Here is a 16,088-nt window from a genome sequence, read left to right as displayed (position 1 = left end):
CCAGATCCATCCTACTTTCTGGAAGAAGTATTTTTCCAAAGTTTCTTTCCCCACTCACCACCCCATGCTTTGTCCCTGAGATTATCTCCACTTGACCCTGTATAGACTATTCTGCAGTTATTGGGATGCTTTTTCTGTCATTAAATCATAAGCTTGTTTTGTCTTTCTTTTAATTGCTAGTACTTACTTGTATACAGTAAACATTTAAGAAATGCTTACTGACTGGAGTTTTGTAGAACTGAGAGCGTATAAGTCCCTTGAAAATGTTAGATATTAGGAGAAGCTAGATGGCACAGTGGATAGAGCACCAGCCCTAAGTTCAAATCTGGCCTCAGACACTTAATACTGTCTAGCTGTGTGACCCTGGGCAAGTCACTTAACTCTAACTGCCTCACCAAAATCACCCCAATTATGGGGGAAGGGGGGGGGAGTTAGATATTAAAAAGAAAAACTAATATATATATATTTAAATTTTGTAAAGCAGATCCATGACTAAGGACAAGAAGACAGTTGGTCATCTCAGGGAGAGAGGGATGGAGGGATAGATGCAATGACATTGAGAAACACTTTTAAAAAATCCTTTCATTGCCTAAGAGAAGACTCCGAGTCTGCTTCCAATTTCTGTCTGGCCCATATTGGACAACATTATTTCCAGAAAAAGCATAACCAGTAGATATTCTATCTCAGAAATAAACTAGGATGGTGGATTTTGTATGAGAAGAAAACCTAAAAACACACATGTATTGAACAAATGTTAACAATTGCAAATAACTGACCATAATTACAATGTCTTTTGTTCTTATCTATCTCTCTTTTAAAGAACTCTACCAGAGCCACTCTCGTAATTCATAAAGTAACTGTCCATCCAAGGACAGTTGGCATGGCAATGTATTTGAACAAAAATAATGCCAAGTGCCTGAAGGAATCGAAGGCAGGCAAATCACCAGCCTAGATCATTAAAATGTGCACCAAGGGCTGGTTAGCAGCAACAAATCATGCTTCTTTTGTAGCCTTGGCAGCCAGAAGCTAAAGCACCATTCATTTGGGGGTCACCATTTTCCATTAGCTAAAAAAAAACCATGGAAGATAATCCTAAATCACTTTAAAACCCACTTTTCTTAATTTGCACGGTCCAACTCCGATGTTGATAATTTGTATCCCTCCAAAGCTTCCACGTAAAATATTGAATTCTGAGAAACTCAACAAGGAGGTATTTTGTAGTAAAATGGACTTTAAAGTGAAATTTTTTTCACTTTTTATTTATATACTTATAAAGAGCTACCAGTTTAAAAAAAGAACTAAAGTAAATAAACTTTCAAGATGAATAGACATGATGTTTTTTAAAAATATTGTAAAAATGATAATTATGTACAAAAATGTAAAATTGTTTAGTAAAATAAAAGTTCTTTTTTTCATGAACCATATATAACAAATCAAGTATCCTTTGAGCAATTACTCAAATCTAAAGCATTGAAAGGCAAATAAAAGATAAGAAAAAAAAGGAAAACTATTTTAGTTTTTTTAGAAGGAAAGAAGGAAGAAAAGAAAGAGAGGGGGATGAGAGGGAGAAAACAGGAGACAGAAGGAATGAAGGAGAGAGAGAAAAGAAGGAAGGAAGGAATGAAGGGAGTGAGGAAGGAAGAAAAGAAAAAAGGAAGGAAAGAAGGGAGGGCAGAAGAAAGGGAAAGGAGGGAGAAAGAAGAAAAGTAAGAAAAATAAATTTGAAAAAATCTGCTTTGATCTGCATCTTTGAATTCATCAAATATTGTTCCCCTGAAGCATTTCCTAGCTTCAAAGGACTTCCTTTTGTCTTAAATAAGATGGCAATCTTTAATTGTAGCTGCCCCAAATTTGATAGTGTAGGCCATTGCACTCTTTCATTGTTTGTGGTCTCTCATCACTTTCCTTCCTCCTTCTTCCTTCTCAAGACTAAAATTTCTGGGGTTTTTTTGGTTTTACTTCCATCCTTCAGCTAAGGAACACTGATTTCAAAAAGCAAAAGACTTCAAATAATTTTTGCCCCAGTCTTGAATTACATAAAAGTTGGACAAATAAAACCAAAGCTTACTTTTTGATCTGCTCTAGATGCTCCACATTTTGATAGCTTTGGGACTTTTTGGATGTGGGCTCTCTTTCCAATAACAACTATGTGCCAGGTACTGAGTAGGATCAGTGGATACAATGACCAAAACAAAGCATCCTCCACATTCAAGGAATGTTCTATTGAAGGAAAAACACCTTCCCAAAAATTATCTACAAAATAGATACAAACTCATTGCTTCAAGGGGGAGGATTATGGGGTGGCAGAATATAGGATTAGTGAGTGAGGGGAATCAAAATAGGAAGCTATATCTGCTAGGTGAGGTAGAAGTAAAGGGGGAAAGCATTCCCAGAGATGGCAGATGACTAATACAAAGAATGTAGAAAAGAGATGGACTACCCTATACCGATATAAAATATGCCTATATCATGACCAAGGAACAGAGAGGAGGCCAGAAAGATTGGATCACGAAGTTCCTGATGGGGAGCAATGACAATTAGGCTGGAATGATAGATTGGGGTCGGATTGTGAAGAGCTTTAAATGCTACACATAGAAGATTATATTTTATACTTGAGGAACTAGGAAGCCACTGGAATTAACTGAGCAGGGGAGCTGCATATTGAGATTAGTGCTTCAGGAAGATCATTTTGGCATCTAAAGTGGGATCTGGGAATGGGAGTAGAGCCGTATCTCCAGCTGAGGCAGGGAGACCAATTAGGAGGCTGCTGCAACAATCTAAGTCAGGGGTCTTCAAACTTTTTAAATAGGGGGCCAGTTCACTGTCCCTCAGACTGTTGGAGGGCCGGACTATAGTAAAGACAAAAACTTTGTTTTGTGGGCCTTTAAATAAAGAAACTTCACAGCCCTGGGTGAGGGGGATAAACATCCTCAGCTGCCACATCTGGCCCACGTGCCGTAGTTTGAGGAATCCTGATAGGTAATAAGTGATGAAAGAACGAACTAAATTAGGAGTTGCTTGAGTAAAGATAAGAAGTCAGATCTGAGTGATGTTGTAAAGGTACAAATGGTATATGATTCAAGTGCTGGTGGCTTAGAATGAGAGAGTAGGAGTTAGGGTCCCAAACCAGGGACCCTGGAAGGATGTTACGCCCTGGGCAGAAATAAGAAAATTTGGAAGAGGGGAAGGTGTAGGCCATGGTTGGTATAATAGTGGATTGCATTGAGAAGATTTTGTAGAATTCTGGAGGTTAATGAAATTGGGACAATGTCATCGACAAGAAAACAAAACAAAACAAAACTTCACCATTCAAAGGAAATCCTTTTTTTGTTTGTTCCTCACACAGGCAATTTTCAATGACCCTGGTAAATGTACTCAGCAAACAGCAGTCTCCCTGGGAGACACTTCATTAGTATCACCATTCAAAGGACTATTAATCAGTAATCTCTGTAGGTGAGCCTGTCGTAAAGGCTTATATGATAACATGGGTGTGAGAGTTCTCAAAGGTCAGAAGATTCCTCCCCACAGAAACTCTCCTTTTCTAGATGACATGTGTCAGGATCTCCAATCTCCCTCCCTCCACATCTCCCATCCTCCAACATTTGGAGAAGCAGAAAGCCTTTATTAAGTGCTTCCTCTCTGCCAAACCCTGTGTTAGATCCTGGGGATGTAATCATAAATGGACCAGTCCCTTCAAGAAGTTTACCTTTCACTGGGGGAGATGTAACGTGTTCATAAGCAAAGGTCAAAGAAATGGAAGGTGATTGAAGAAGGCAAACAACTGGGGGAATTTAGGCAAAGAAAGGCTCCAAGCTGAGCCACCCACCAGATAGCCAGAGGTTCGAGGAAGATGAGAAAGAGCATTCTAAATAAGGACAAAAGCTCAGAGGCAGGAAATCAGTGCAGAACATTAAGGAGGTTGGCTGGAACATATTTTGGGTGAGGAGGAACAAAGCATAAGCAACTTGGAAAGAGAAATGAGTGAAAAAGAAAACTGAATCTGAAGTCTCACTGCCCTAGAGATACGACAAATGACCACGGTGACATCTCTATCTCAGTTCACATGGCTCACACTACCCTATACCTATATAAAAATACAGTCTTGCCTTTAAAGCAAAACCACACAAAATGTATTTGCTCATCAAGACACTTACTCCAGAGGTATCACACAATGAAAAGGGGGAGGAGGGGAGTTAACTTAATCGTACAAAAAGATGCCTACTAAACAGCAATTAACTTAGAAAACCACAAAGTCACATTATCTATGTTTTGTTGTGTTTTTTATTTAATTTGTGAAATATTTCCTAGTTATGTTTTAATCTAATTTTGACTGTATTCAGAACTGTTGCCAACATTACCCAGAGATCATTTGTTTCGACACCTCTGCTCTACCCACTTCTTCGATATTCTCAAAAATGGGATTACAAGGTAGGCAGAAATCCAACTCCTGGATAGGCGGTAGAAAAGGACATTACTCTAATCATCACCCCAGGTCCTGCCTCCAACAGGTTTGGAATTCTAGCAAAAAAGCAGCGAGCCTTCATTGAACAATCACACACTCCCAGGAATCATTGCAGCGTGCCATATTTGAGCTGGTCCTATCACATAGCTTTAGAACTTACTGACACAATGCTAGAAGCAGAGAAAAAAAGGATCATTCCCATGTCCCATATCTAATTCTCCTCTCCTTCAGTGTTGACCCAAGCAGACACTCATAAACATATGCAGCCCAACATAAGGTAAGAAGATAGATAAGTATTATCGATGTTGTTAAACAGCTTTACATACCACCCTCGGTGACAGGAAGACTTTAGAACAGACAATCCACTATCGTGATTTTTTTTCAAGATAATACACATAACAGACCCAGGTGCGGGGGACCATTTAGCTTCCCGGTTGAACCCAGAAGCACCTCCTGGGGTCCACACACTCACTTTTTGCTGGCTTCACAGACATCAGCGATGTTGGAGAAAAGATGATGGCTCTCAGTTTTGGTCATTGTATCACTCAGTTCTTTCGAATTTTTAAACATCCGTATGAGGATCTCCAAGCTGAGCAAGTAGGAGTGTTCAGAGGAAATGACTTCAAACATAGCCTAGGAGCAAGAAAGGTTTGTTGTTAAACTTTTCAAATATGTATTATGAAATACGGGGCAAAAGTATTCTGGCATGAAGGAGCTTAATAAATGCTTACTGGTTGACTGACATGGGAATGTGACGGCAGCGATTTGGAGGAAGGGTAACAATGCGTATGGATTCTAAGGACATACCCCTGAAAAAAGTGGGAGGAATGCTGGGATAAACCAAAGCAGCTTAATGTAAACAGAAAAGAACCAGAATTGGAGTCGGAGGAACTGTTTTCAGAGCAGTAACTCTGGCTTCTGACCACCTGTGATTTGAAGCAAATCATTTCCCATTCTCTGGGTCTCAGTTTTCTAATCTGTAAAATGAGTATGGCTGAGATGTCATCTGATTATAGCATATTCTTTCAGTGCCGGAATGTGTTCTTCACAGTGACTTCAAAGGGAATTGTCCTCACCTAGAGACAGATATCTTACCTCCTCCTAAACTATCAGTGCCCCTGTTTCTTCACAAGCAACAATAACTCTCTTCCTAATTGATGCAACTTAGCTGTGGACCAAACACTAGAGACCCACGGCACATTCCATGGCACATCAGACAGTGAGGATTTCTTAAGTACCTACTAAGTGCTGGAAAAGGCACTGGTCAAGACACGGTCCCTGCCTTCAAAGAGCTCAATATCCAGTGGGGGAAGTAGATTTTCTTGGCAGGTAATTCTATCCATTCTATAAGTACTTCCAATTCCTCTCGTCAAGACTTTCCAAAGATTATGAAGATGTTTTAGCAACTCCCAGAGATGCTGTGTAGCATGAGAGCACATGACCCCATGAGATTGTAAACTCCTTAAGGACAGTCCCTGTCCTGTGCCTGTTTTGATATACCTTAGCACAGTGCCTGGAACACACAGGCACTCCATAAATCTTTAGTGACTGATGGCTTGTTCATGTGTATACAAGTGCGTGCCCACACGCACACACACATACACACACACACACTCTTCAAAAAATTGTTAATAAGGATGAAACAACTTTGTTTATAGGAGTAAGACAACATACTCCCAGTAATCCAAACAATGTCCTGTCTAACCTAGAGTGCTTGCTAACTGAAATAACACTTCACAGCAAGGAAGGGAAAAGTCTACTTTACCAATAGAACATATACCCAGAAAATTTAAACTTGAGGGAAAACATCTTTCTTTTCCCAAAACCTTATTTAATGTTTCTGGTGGGCGTTGACCTTCAAATACAGCATCTTCAAAATGATTTTCAAAAAGCAAGAACCAATGTCTTTTGTAACCAAACTTCCCCAAATGAATATTATGTATGATTGTAGCTTTAGAGCATGAGACAACCTTTAAAAAAGGAGACTCTCTGCTTCTTTATTTTATAGAGAAAAAAAAAAAACAGAAATCCAGAAAAGGAATGGTGAGGATCAGAGAGCCAGTAAGTGGCAAGGATGAGCTTGGAAGCCCTCTTCTGACTTAGACTGCAACACTGCTTGCATAATATCCCCCTGCCTGGAACATATAAATGATGACAGAGGATAAATACCATATGAATGGTGGATAATTGATTAAAAGTTCAGATTTGATGGAATCATCCCTAATTGTTAGAAAGCAAGAAAAAGGACTTGAAAACTTATTAAGACTTATATTGTATTTAATTTATACTTTAACATATTTAACATGTATTGGTCAACCTGCCACCTGGGAGAGGAGGTGGGGGAAAGGAGGGGAAGAATTGGAACAAAAGGTTTGGCAATTGTCAATGCTGTAAAATTACCCATGCATATAACTTGTAAATAAAAAGCTATTAAAAAATAAAAAATAAAAAACTTATTAAGAAGGCTTAATATATGAGGAGCAAAAGGAGAAAGACATCACCTTCAAAGGGAAGAAAAATAGAGCACAATAGAATATAAAAAGATCTGGGCCTGATTTGAATTATATATTCACATTCCAAAAACTATTATTCAGTAGAAAGAAATAGATTATAATCTATTTATATTCAGACCTATTAAGAGAAAAACAGACATTGTCATGAGATCCTATATATACCTAAGTGAGACTCTAATTGTAAAACATTAAGAGAGCAACTAGGAGACATAGTGGATAGAGCGCCAACCCTGAAGTCAGGAGGATCTGAGTTCAAATCTGGCCTCAGACACTTAATACTTCCTAGCTGTGTGACCCGGGGCAAGTCACTTAACCCCAATTGCCTCAACAAAAAAACAAAAACATTAGGAATTTGAAAATTTTTGCTATAGTATCAATAATTTCAAATTTTTCTTTTGGTAATTTAAGGAAATTATAAATAATTGGTTTGATACCTTTAAGATGTTTCATTAAAAAAATATTAATAGTTAATTATATATATATATATATATATAAAATTAATAGCTACACTGTGCTTTATGGTTTGCAAAGAAACTGTTAATGTTTTTGAGTTACAACATCCTATGAGTTATTCAACTGATTCAAGTTGGTTTTGTTTCAGAAATCTCAGGATGTAATGGTAGCCTGACAGATGGGTGCAGATACCTATGGTTGAATCTCACTAAACTGGGACAAAGCTAAAAAATAAGAAATATACAACACACACAATTTATTGTTATTAAACAACATTCCTTCATCAAAAACATACCTCTTGTCTCTTTCTTTCCTCTTGGCTAATAGTTTGAGATAATCCATTTCTTTTCACCTAAATGGAAAATAAAAAATGAAATTCAGTACATCCATTCTTTGGATAACAATATCCTTATTCAGAGAGATGGAAGCCTGCAAGCCTTTCCAACAAAGTGATGAATGAAAGGAAATTATTTAAAAAAAAAAAAAAAACACTATCTACATGTCTCTCCTATTTAACAGATGCCTATCCCACCAGAAAATGAGCCCAAGATTCAGCATACCTGATCCAAATGAAAACAACTTCTATGGAGAGTTGTTACAAAAATGTCCATGGTTAGCACTTAATACATTCTTGGTGACTTGATTTGAAATGGCAGAAAACAGATATCTCCCATTCCATTCTAGGTTTAAAGTATTATTAACACATTAACTTAATTTCTCTTGTTGGAGATCCAAAAAACATTAATAATAAAAAAGTGATATACATCAACAAGACTGAAAAGTAAAGCAAAAAAAAAAAAAAAAGGAACAATGGTATAACTTTGCTAAATTTATTTTTCAGGTTCATGTTATCGCCAAACTGAAAAAAGAACATTAAATGTGGATTCTGTAAAAAATACCCAATAAAAACCTTAGAGTTTTTTCAAATGTCCTAAAGACCAAAACAATTCCCCAAAACAAACCCAAATAGAATCCTTTTCAGTGGACGAGAAGTTGACAAGTGGACATGGTGCCCAGAAATTACCTTAAGAAATCATTAAATGAGAGGAAAAAAAAACTAACTTGGACATTTTCCTTTGAGCTACATTTTCATTTGTATTATTGTCATTTGATTCCATTACAACACATTTTTATCTGTTAGATTCATTTCACATTCTACTCAACTGGATTTCTGAACAAAAGGCTGGAGGCCTTTTAAAACAATTGCTATTAGAACATATTTACCCTTGGTTTGGATAATAAGGCCACAGCTAGTAAATGGATGATATTGGCCATCATAAACTTCTAATGGAACGTCTGAGATGGGGGACACAGAACACAACAAAATCTACTATTAACATGGAGGACGTGCGATAAAAGCTTGTCTACAATAAAGATCATTTTAATATTGAGAACTTTTTTATTTTTGTTTTAAACAAATACAGCCATTGTGGGGCCTAGCTGGAGCTATTCATACATTGGAATCAATTTATGATGGAGTAAACTGATGGGATAAATGATACCTTTTAGTCAGGAAATAAATGCAGGATACAAAGCCACTCAAGCAAGCCTTGCAGATGAAGGGTGGCAAGAAGAGCAGGAATCAATCTGGCCAGATTTATGGTGTGAGTGACAAAAGGTAAGAGAATTTTGAAATTTTGCTTCAAAGATTTAGTATTTATACTTTTTCTATGACAGAGATGGGATTTCTGATGAATTATTTTACAAAGGATAAACAACAACCGCGCCATGTCCAAGGCATCATTTTTACCCAATAGTCACAAATGCTATAAGCAATTTTATAATAGTTTCTTTTTTGTTACATGATTGCTGAGGATTTAGGAGGAGAAAAGGGAAGAAGGCAAAGAAAACAATCCAGAAATATACTGGTTTATCAGCAGAATAAAGCCAAATAACAATGAGTAAACTCTTCAACTCTCCTGACTTTATTTCCTAAGGATCAACGGCCTTGCCACCTGCCCCGCAGGGGTAGTCTCCTGTATTTCTCAAGTCCTGAATCTGTTTTGGATCTCTTTGAAAGGCTAATAAAGAAGGCTATTCACCCCTACTCAGAAGAATGTTTTTAAATGCTTAAAATTAGACAAGAAACCAGCTATGCTGAAATATTTTTTGCAATATTGTTGGCATCCAGATTTACAGAATCCTCCCCATGAAATCTAGCAGTCCATTGTTAAAAATCCCCACTATTTATGTTGTATGCCATCTCCCATAGAATGTCAATTCCTTGAGGTGAAGATAGTTTTACTTTTTTTTTTGTATATCCAGTGCTTAGCATGCAGTAGTTGTTTAATCAATGTTTCATTCCATTTTTCTATATATTCTATCAACATTAGAAGCAACAGAAGGGTCGCGCTATATATATATGCCATTTAGAAGCAGTACATGACCTATGCTGGAACAGGGAAGGCTATTTCGGGTTTCATCCCAGGTTGGCCATTTGGTACCATGTCAACCATCTTGGGGAAATCACTTCACTGAGTCTCAGTCCTCCTCTATAAAGTGAGAGAGTTGAAATAGCTGACCTTTAAGGTTTCTTTCCATTCTAAATCTACGAGTCCATGTTTATGCAATCAGTCTTAGTTTTCAAAAAGTTGCTAGTATAAATTCAAACTATTACAAAGCCAGATTCAGAGAGAAATAACATAAACATGGATTAAACTCTTCTTCTCAAGGATATGGAACTTTCTCTAACTGAGAATCAGTTGGGACTTTTTTCATCACTAATCTATTCCACTCAACCCACCATTTCTTAAGTTGTTAGTTTATGTGAGAAACTGTACTAAATATAGGGGACAAGAAGAAAAAAGAAAACAAAAAATCTTCTTCAAATAATGTGCCTCTTCCTATTCCCTAAGAGCTTATGTCTTACTGGGGATGGGGAAAATCAATAATAAAAGGAAAACAGGAGGAAAAGAACAATAATAAATAGGGGGAATGAATGAGGATCAAAAGAGACCAATTATCCTTTAGCTTGTAAGGCAGGGAAACGAATAGCATAGTGGTCGGTAATTATTCCTTTGCTAGGCTGTTCTCAAGGCACAACTTCCTTTCTCCAATAAAACTCTGCGCACAACACATAATTAAAAGGTTAGCATAATTGAATTTCCATCTCTCACCTTTCCTCCCTTATCCCTGAAAAACTTTCTTCCCCTTACTTAAAGTTATTGGCAGTGATTATTTGATGATTGTAACAATAGCTGACATCTATAATACATGTCTATTTCTTGATGTGATATCTCACAAAAACACTGAAATATAAGCATTATCGGTAATATGACCTCCATTTTGGAGATGAGAAACTCAGGCATTAAGCAGTTTAAAAAGTGGGGCTCTTTCCTTTTCATCACAGAGTCTTGGGTTGGGAAGGCTAAGAAGGGATTCTTCCAGAACTACTTATCTAAGGGTAGAGAATTCCTTTGGGTATTTTGATTGGTAAGAAGTCTTTCTTGGCCAAGGAATATAGGAGACCTATAACTCAAAGAATCTGGGAGATTTAACTAACAGCTGAAAGCATTGAGATTTTTTTAATTTGAAATTTAACAAATATTCTTAAGAAACACACATATAATAATTTTTCTTAAGTACAACAGAAAAAAAAAGAGATTCTCTTTTTTCATCCAACATGTGACTTTCAAAGCTATCCTGCTTGTTTGTGTTTCCCTCAGTTCTCATACACTGAAAACAAAACAAAACAAATTCCTCAATTACTCCTTTATTTACCTTTTTTTTTTTTCTGGAAGAAGTAGTCACAATCTCCTCACTTTCCTCTTCTCGTCCTAACCAAACCCCAATAAAGAAAAATACAGTCTTTGTAGAAAATACACCAAACCAAGCAAATCAAACTTACATACTGGCCAAATACAAAAACGCACATCACATTCTACATCTTGGATCCGGGAGATGAGTACCATTCCACTGATCAGTTATTGCACCTTGTATTCATTGAATTTTACACTTTCTAGGTATCTAAATCCAAAATACCTGGTGAATTCAACTCTACAAATTTTTATTGGGAGTAAAAAATGAAATCTTTTAAGGTTACTAGGAAGTTAATTTGCTAGGGAACAACACCATTTATGTCATTCTTCGAGATAGGTAAAATGTGCTCCCTAACAACAATCCTATTAGGAAGATTGTATTAAGTATTGTGATTTTCATTTTACAGATGTGGAAACAGATTCAGAGATAATATTTGCTTCAGATCACACAGCTAGTGGCGGAACTAGTGTCCAAATCCAAGATTCACTCAATTTATAAACACTTATTAAGCACCTGCTACATGCCAGTCACTCGTGCTAAGTGCAAAGAATATATAAAGAGGCAAGAGCTGCCTCTCTTCCCAAGGAGCTTACAATCTAATGGGGGAACAACAAACAAACAAATTTATACAAAGTAAGCTTATATAGGATAAAAATAATCAATAGAGGGAAGGCATGAGAATTAAAGGGATGAGGAAGGCTTCCATAAAAGAGATTTTAATTGGGAATTAAAGGAAGCTAAGGAGGTCGATAGACGAATACAGGAAGGGGAGCTTTCCAGATATGGAAGACAGCCAAGGAATATATCTGGAGTGTATTGTTCATGGAAAAGTCAAGAGACCAGTGGCACTTGATCAAAAAGTATAAGGAGGGGAGTGAAGTATAAGATGTGGTATTTTTACCTTGTTGGTTTGTTTTTTTTCTTTTTTGTAGGTTTTTTTCCCCTTTTGGTCTGATTTTTCTTGCACACCATGACAAATGTGGAAATGTGTTTGAAAGGATTGTACACATTTAACCTACTTCAGATTGTTTGCTGTCTTGGGAGGAAAGGGTAAGGAAAGGGAGAGAGGGAAAAAATTGGAATACAAAGTCTTACAAAAATGAATGTTAAAAACTTATCTTTATATGTATTTGGAAAAAAATAAATCACTACTAAGAAAAATTCTTAAATCCCTCTCCTTCTATCACATTTCCTCTTATAAAATCATATCCCTTTCTGATACCAAACCAGTAAAGAGTACAAGCAATGGGACATGCTTTTCTGGGGCTTTGGAGGTTAAAGTTATAGTCCCTGCTGTGCCAGCTGTCAGGTTACATCCCACAGGGTTGCTTCTCAGGATTATGGCCAAGGGCAATAGACTGGAAGTATTACTATTTCTCAAGCTCTTGGGTTCAGATCCTAGCTGTCTCCATCAGGATGGTGGTGAAAGTCGTGTTGGATTTTTGCCCTACTGGAAACATGCTGGCTTCCATTTCCCTCAGGCTGCCTTACTGTTTAAGCTAGGCCGGCCTGCCCTGTGAGTGGCCCTTGGGAGTGGCAGGTGGTGAGGAAGGCTGGCTCCTTTTCCAGAGGACTTACCCTCCTGGATGATAGCTCTAACAGTTGGTTTGGAGGTAGAACTAGTGATCTGGAGGGTGTCCACTTTCTGGATTCTTGGGCTATCTGCCTGTCAGTGGCATTTAATCAGTAATTGTTGCCGGTGACAATGGGGAAGATGGACTCTATCTTCATAATGATTTCTCCCCTCAACAAACTCCATAATGAATCTGAAGTCCATTAACAGAAAGAAATAGGCTCCTCACAACTTTGTATGAAAAGCCCCTTTAAAAAGTCACCTCAATGAGACGACTGATTCCAGTTTCAATGATCTTGTGATGAAGAGAGCCATCTACACCCAGAGATAGGGCCGTGGGAACTGAATGTGGATCACAACATAACATTCTCACTCTTTGATGTTCGCTTGCATTTTGTTTTCTTACTCACTTTCTTTTTTGATCTGATTCTTCTTGTGCAGCAGAGAATTGTATAAATATGTTTATGCATATTGAATTTAACCTATATAACATATATTGAAATGCTTGTCATCTAGGGGAGGGGATGGATGGAAAATTTGAAACACAAGATTAGGCAAGGGTCAATGTTGTCAAATTATTCATGTTTTAAAAATAAAAAGCTTTATTTTTAAAAAATCACCTCAAACTTGACCACAGACACATGAGAAGGAATTTCCCTCTTTTCCCCCCCTTCCTACCTCCCCACCCAGAGATTGAGAGTTTTGGATTGTGGAACTTCACACATGCTGTCCAACAACTGAGAATTGGTTAATTTAGCTGAATTGCATTTTTACCCTCTTTCTTTTTTATCCTTTCTTATCAGCCATGATATCATGGGCAAGGGAAGAGGAAAGAAAGAGAAATGAGGGTATTTTTTTTTAAGAAAATATCTATCAATACACTTGAAAATCTAAAAACAATCTCATCAATTAGAAATAAAGTTATGTGCAGTAAGCACTCCTCCCTGTCCCTCACCCCATCACATACATACAAGGCTTTCCTGGCTTTCAAATAATTCCAGGAAGCACACGTGGATAATTATGACAAAGATTCAAAATATGGGGCATAGGGGATCTTAAAGGTCCAGACTTAAGAGCTAAGGCAAACAAGTTCATTGTAGCTGGCCGCCAAGCCCTGACTTTCCTACAGTCCTGTCCTCCCACGTGCTGTTCTCCCCCTTTACAGCATACCTCATACCTCAGCTCTGCCACACCCCAAAAGAGTGAAGGCTCAGTCTCAAGATTTCATTTGTGTGCAGGAAAGAATGACTGAATCGTGCAGAAAGGAACCTGCTATTTTGTCCAGGGAGATGCAGCACGTTGATGTTAGGCTGGGAGAGAAACTTGAGTGATATGGAAGAAAGCTTAGATTTACTTGCTTTGCCAAGAAAAAAAAAATTAAGAGTGATGGAGGGATGGGAGGCAGATTCAAATTGTAAGAGATGGAAAAATTCCCTGGCAATGAAAAAGGCAGAGGGCTTGATTGGGAAGAGCGGAGTTTGTCCCTTCTTAGGAGTCTTCGAGCAGAGGTCGGATGACCACGATTTGACGATTCTGTGGTCAGCTCCAAAGCGCCAGTCTAGATGGCCACTCCAAGTCTCTTAGAACTCTCAAAGTCTGGAACAGTCACATTTAAACTCTATCAAAGTTAGAGTAGGATATGACAGATTGCCTTAGTTTCCCCCTGTGTAAATGAAAAGGAGGGTACTAGAAGATCACTCAGGTCCCTAATATCCCTTAACAAGTATGAGCTAATGAGCTGGAATTAGAAAGGGTTGGGGAAAACTGAACATGTTAAGAACCCCAGAATCATGATTGGAGATGGAAATGAGATGTTTATGAAACAGAAGAAAAATCTCAAGAAACACAAAAGGAAGGAAGATGACTGAAAAAAGGAGACAGAAATGAAATTCAAAGTAAAAAGGAGAACAAAATCAAAGGCAGCCAGCGAATCAAAGAGAAAGAATAGAGAGCATAGGCTAACTCTGAATGATGTCCATGAGCCTTTGGGACCCTTTGGGATTTTTTGCTTTAAAATTAGTCAAGTGATCAATAAATCTAAACAAAACCCAGCTTGGCCTCCAGGCATCCCAAAGCCCTTGGTTAACAAGTAACCAGCCCTTACACATGTGCCCACGTTCACCATCATGGGCCAGGGAGGGGACATTCTTTTTGTGTACAGATTTCTTGGGAAGAACTAAAAAAAAATTCAACAGATCAATTACAAGGTCTACCTTTACCCTCTGAAGAAATAGAACCTCAGAAACCTCTTAGTTTGCTACTCTTCTCTCTAGAAATTATGGAAATCCGAATTCACTAAAAATAAAGGAAATTCAAAATCAAAGTCGTATGTTTTGTTAGCACCATGGCTACCATATTGAGTGCTGGAAACTCTGGGGCCAGCATGCAGACACTGACAAAGAGCAGACCAAAGTATATGTTGATATACCCATGAAACTCTGTACCCTGAACTCCCACACCTTCCTACTCCCTGCCTGGTTACATCATGACACAGTAACATTTCATAAGCAGAATGACCTGCAGAAGAAATGCAAGCACAGATCTCAAGCGCTGTGTGTGTCCAGTGCTAGTGCTTCTGGATACTCAGCCACATAGGGGCATAGGAAACTACCGAGAGGGCCAAGTATATGAACAGAGCAAAGACAAATGAATCAAATGAGAACAGTTTGTATATAACTACAATATCAACATGAGAAGCAACAACTCTTAATTTAAAACCTCAGCACTCTCTAAACCCATGATCCTGATAATAAAATTTATTTCCTGCATCTTGAGGGAGACCCAGTGATTTTTATTTTCAGAAGAAAGATCAAAGCAAACCCTTATACACCCACACAATTATCTCTATCTCACTTATACTTTCTTACAGGAAAAAAAAAAGTGTGTGTGTGTGTGTGTGTGTGTGTGTGTGTGTGTGTATTTTTTGGAAACAGCCAGATGGCCGAGCGGATAGACCCGAGTACAAATCAGGTCTCAGAAATTATTAGTGGTGTAACCCTAGGCTCTTAAATTCTGTTTGCCTTAATCCACCGTAGAAGGAAATGGCAAATCATTCTGCTACCTTGGTCAGGAAAATCTCATGGACAATACAGTCTATGGGGTCATGAAAAGTTGAATACAATTGAACAAGAACAACATTTCTGCTACTAGGTAAAGTGCTTTACTTGGACTAAGTGTGGGGATATTGTGGACTATTGGGATGTGGTAGATAGAACCACTAATATTACTATTACTACTATATTACTACCAGCATCACCACTGCTACTACTACTAGTAGAAGTATTATTACTGCTGCTGCTACTCCTCCTCCAATTCCTCCTTCCTCTCC

The 16,088-nt window shown here is 37.9% G+C and overlaps 1 protein-coding gene across 1 annotated transcript in view; it reads right to left on the bottom strand.

The window, feature by feature from the left end:
- ARHGEF26 (Rho guanine nucleotide exchange factor 26) overlaps positions 1–16,088 on the bottom strand; it is a 134,197-nt gene that overhangs the window by 97,812 nt on the left and 20,297 nt on the right. Inside the window, exons 5-6 of the mRNA XM_051991799.1 lie at positions 7,724–7,780; positions 4,935–5,095 (exon numbers count right to left, since the gene is read on the bottom strand). Of these exons, the coding sequence (XP_051847759.1) occupies positions 4,935–5,095; positions 7,724–7,780 (218 nt within the window). The remainder of the gene's footprint in view (positions 1–4,934; positions 5,096–7,723; positions 7,781–16,088) is intronic.

The sequence above is a fragment of the Antechinus flavipes genome, chromosome 3 (genome assembly GCF_016432865.1).
Source record: "Antechinus flavipes isolate AdamAnt ecotype Samford, QLD, Australia chromosome 3, AdamAnt_v2, whole genome shotgun sequence".
NCBI lineage: Eukaryota > Metazoa > Chordata > Mammalia > Dasyuromorphia > Dasyuridae > Antechinus > Antechinus flavipes.
This window is presented reverse-complemented; position numbering and strand designations above follow the sequence as displayed.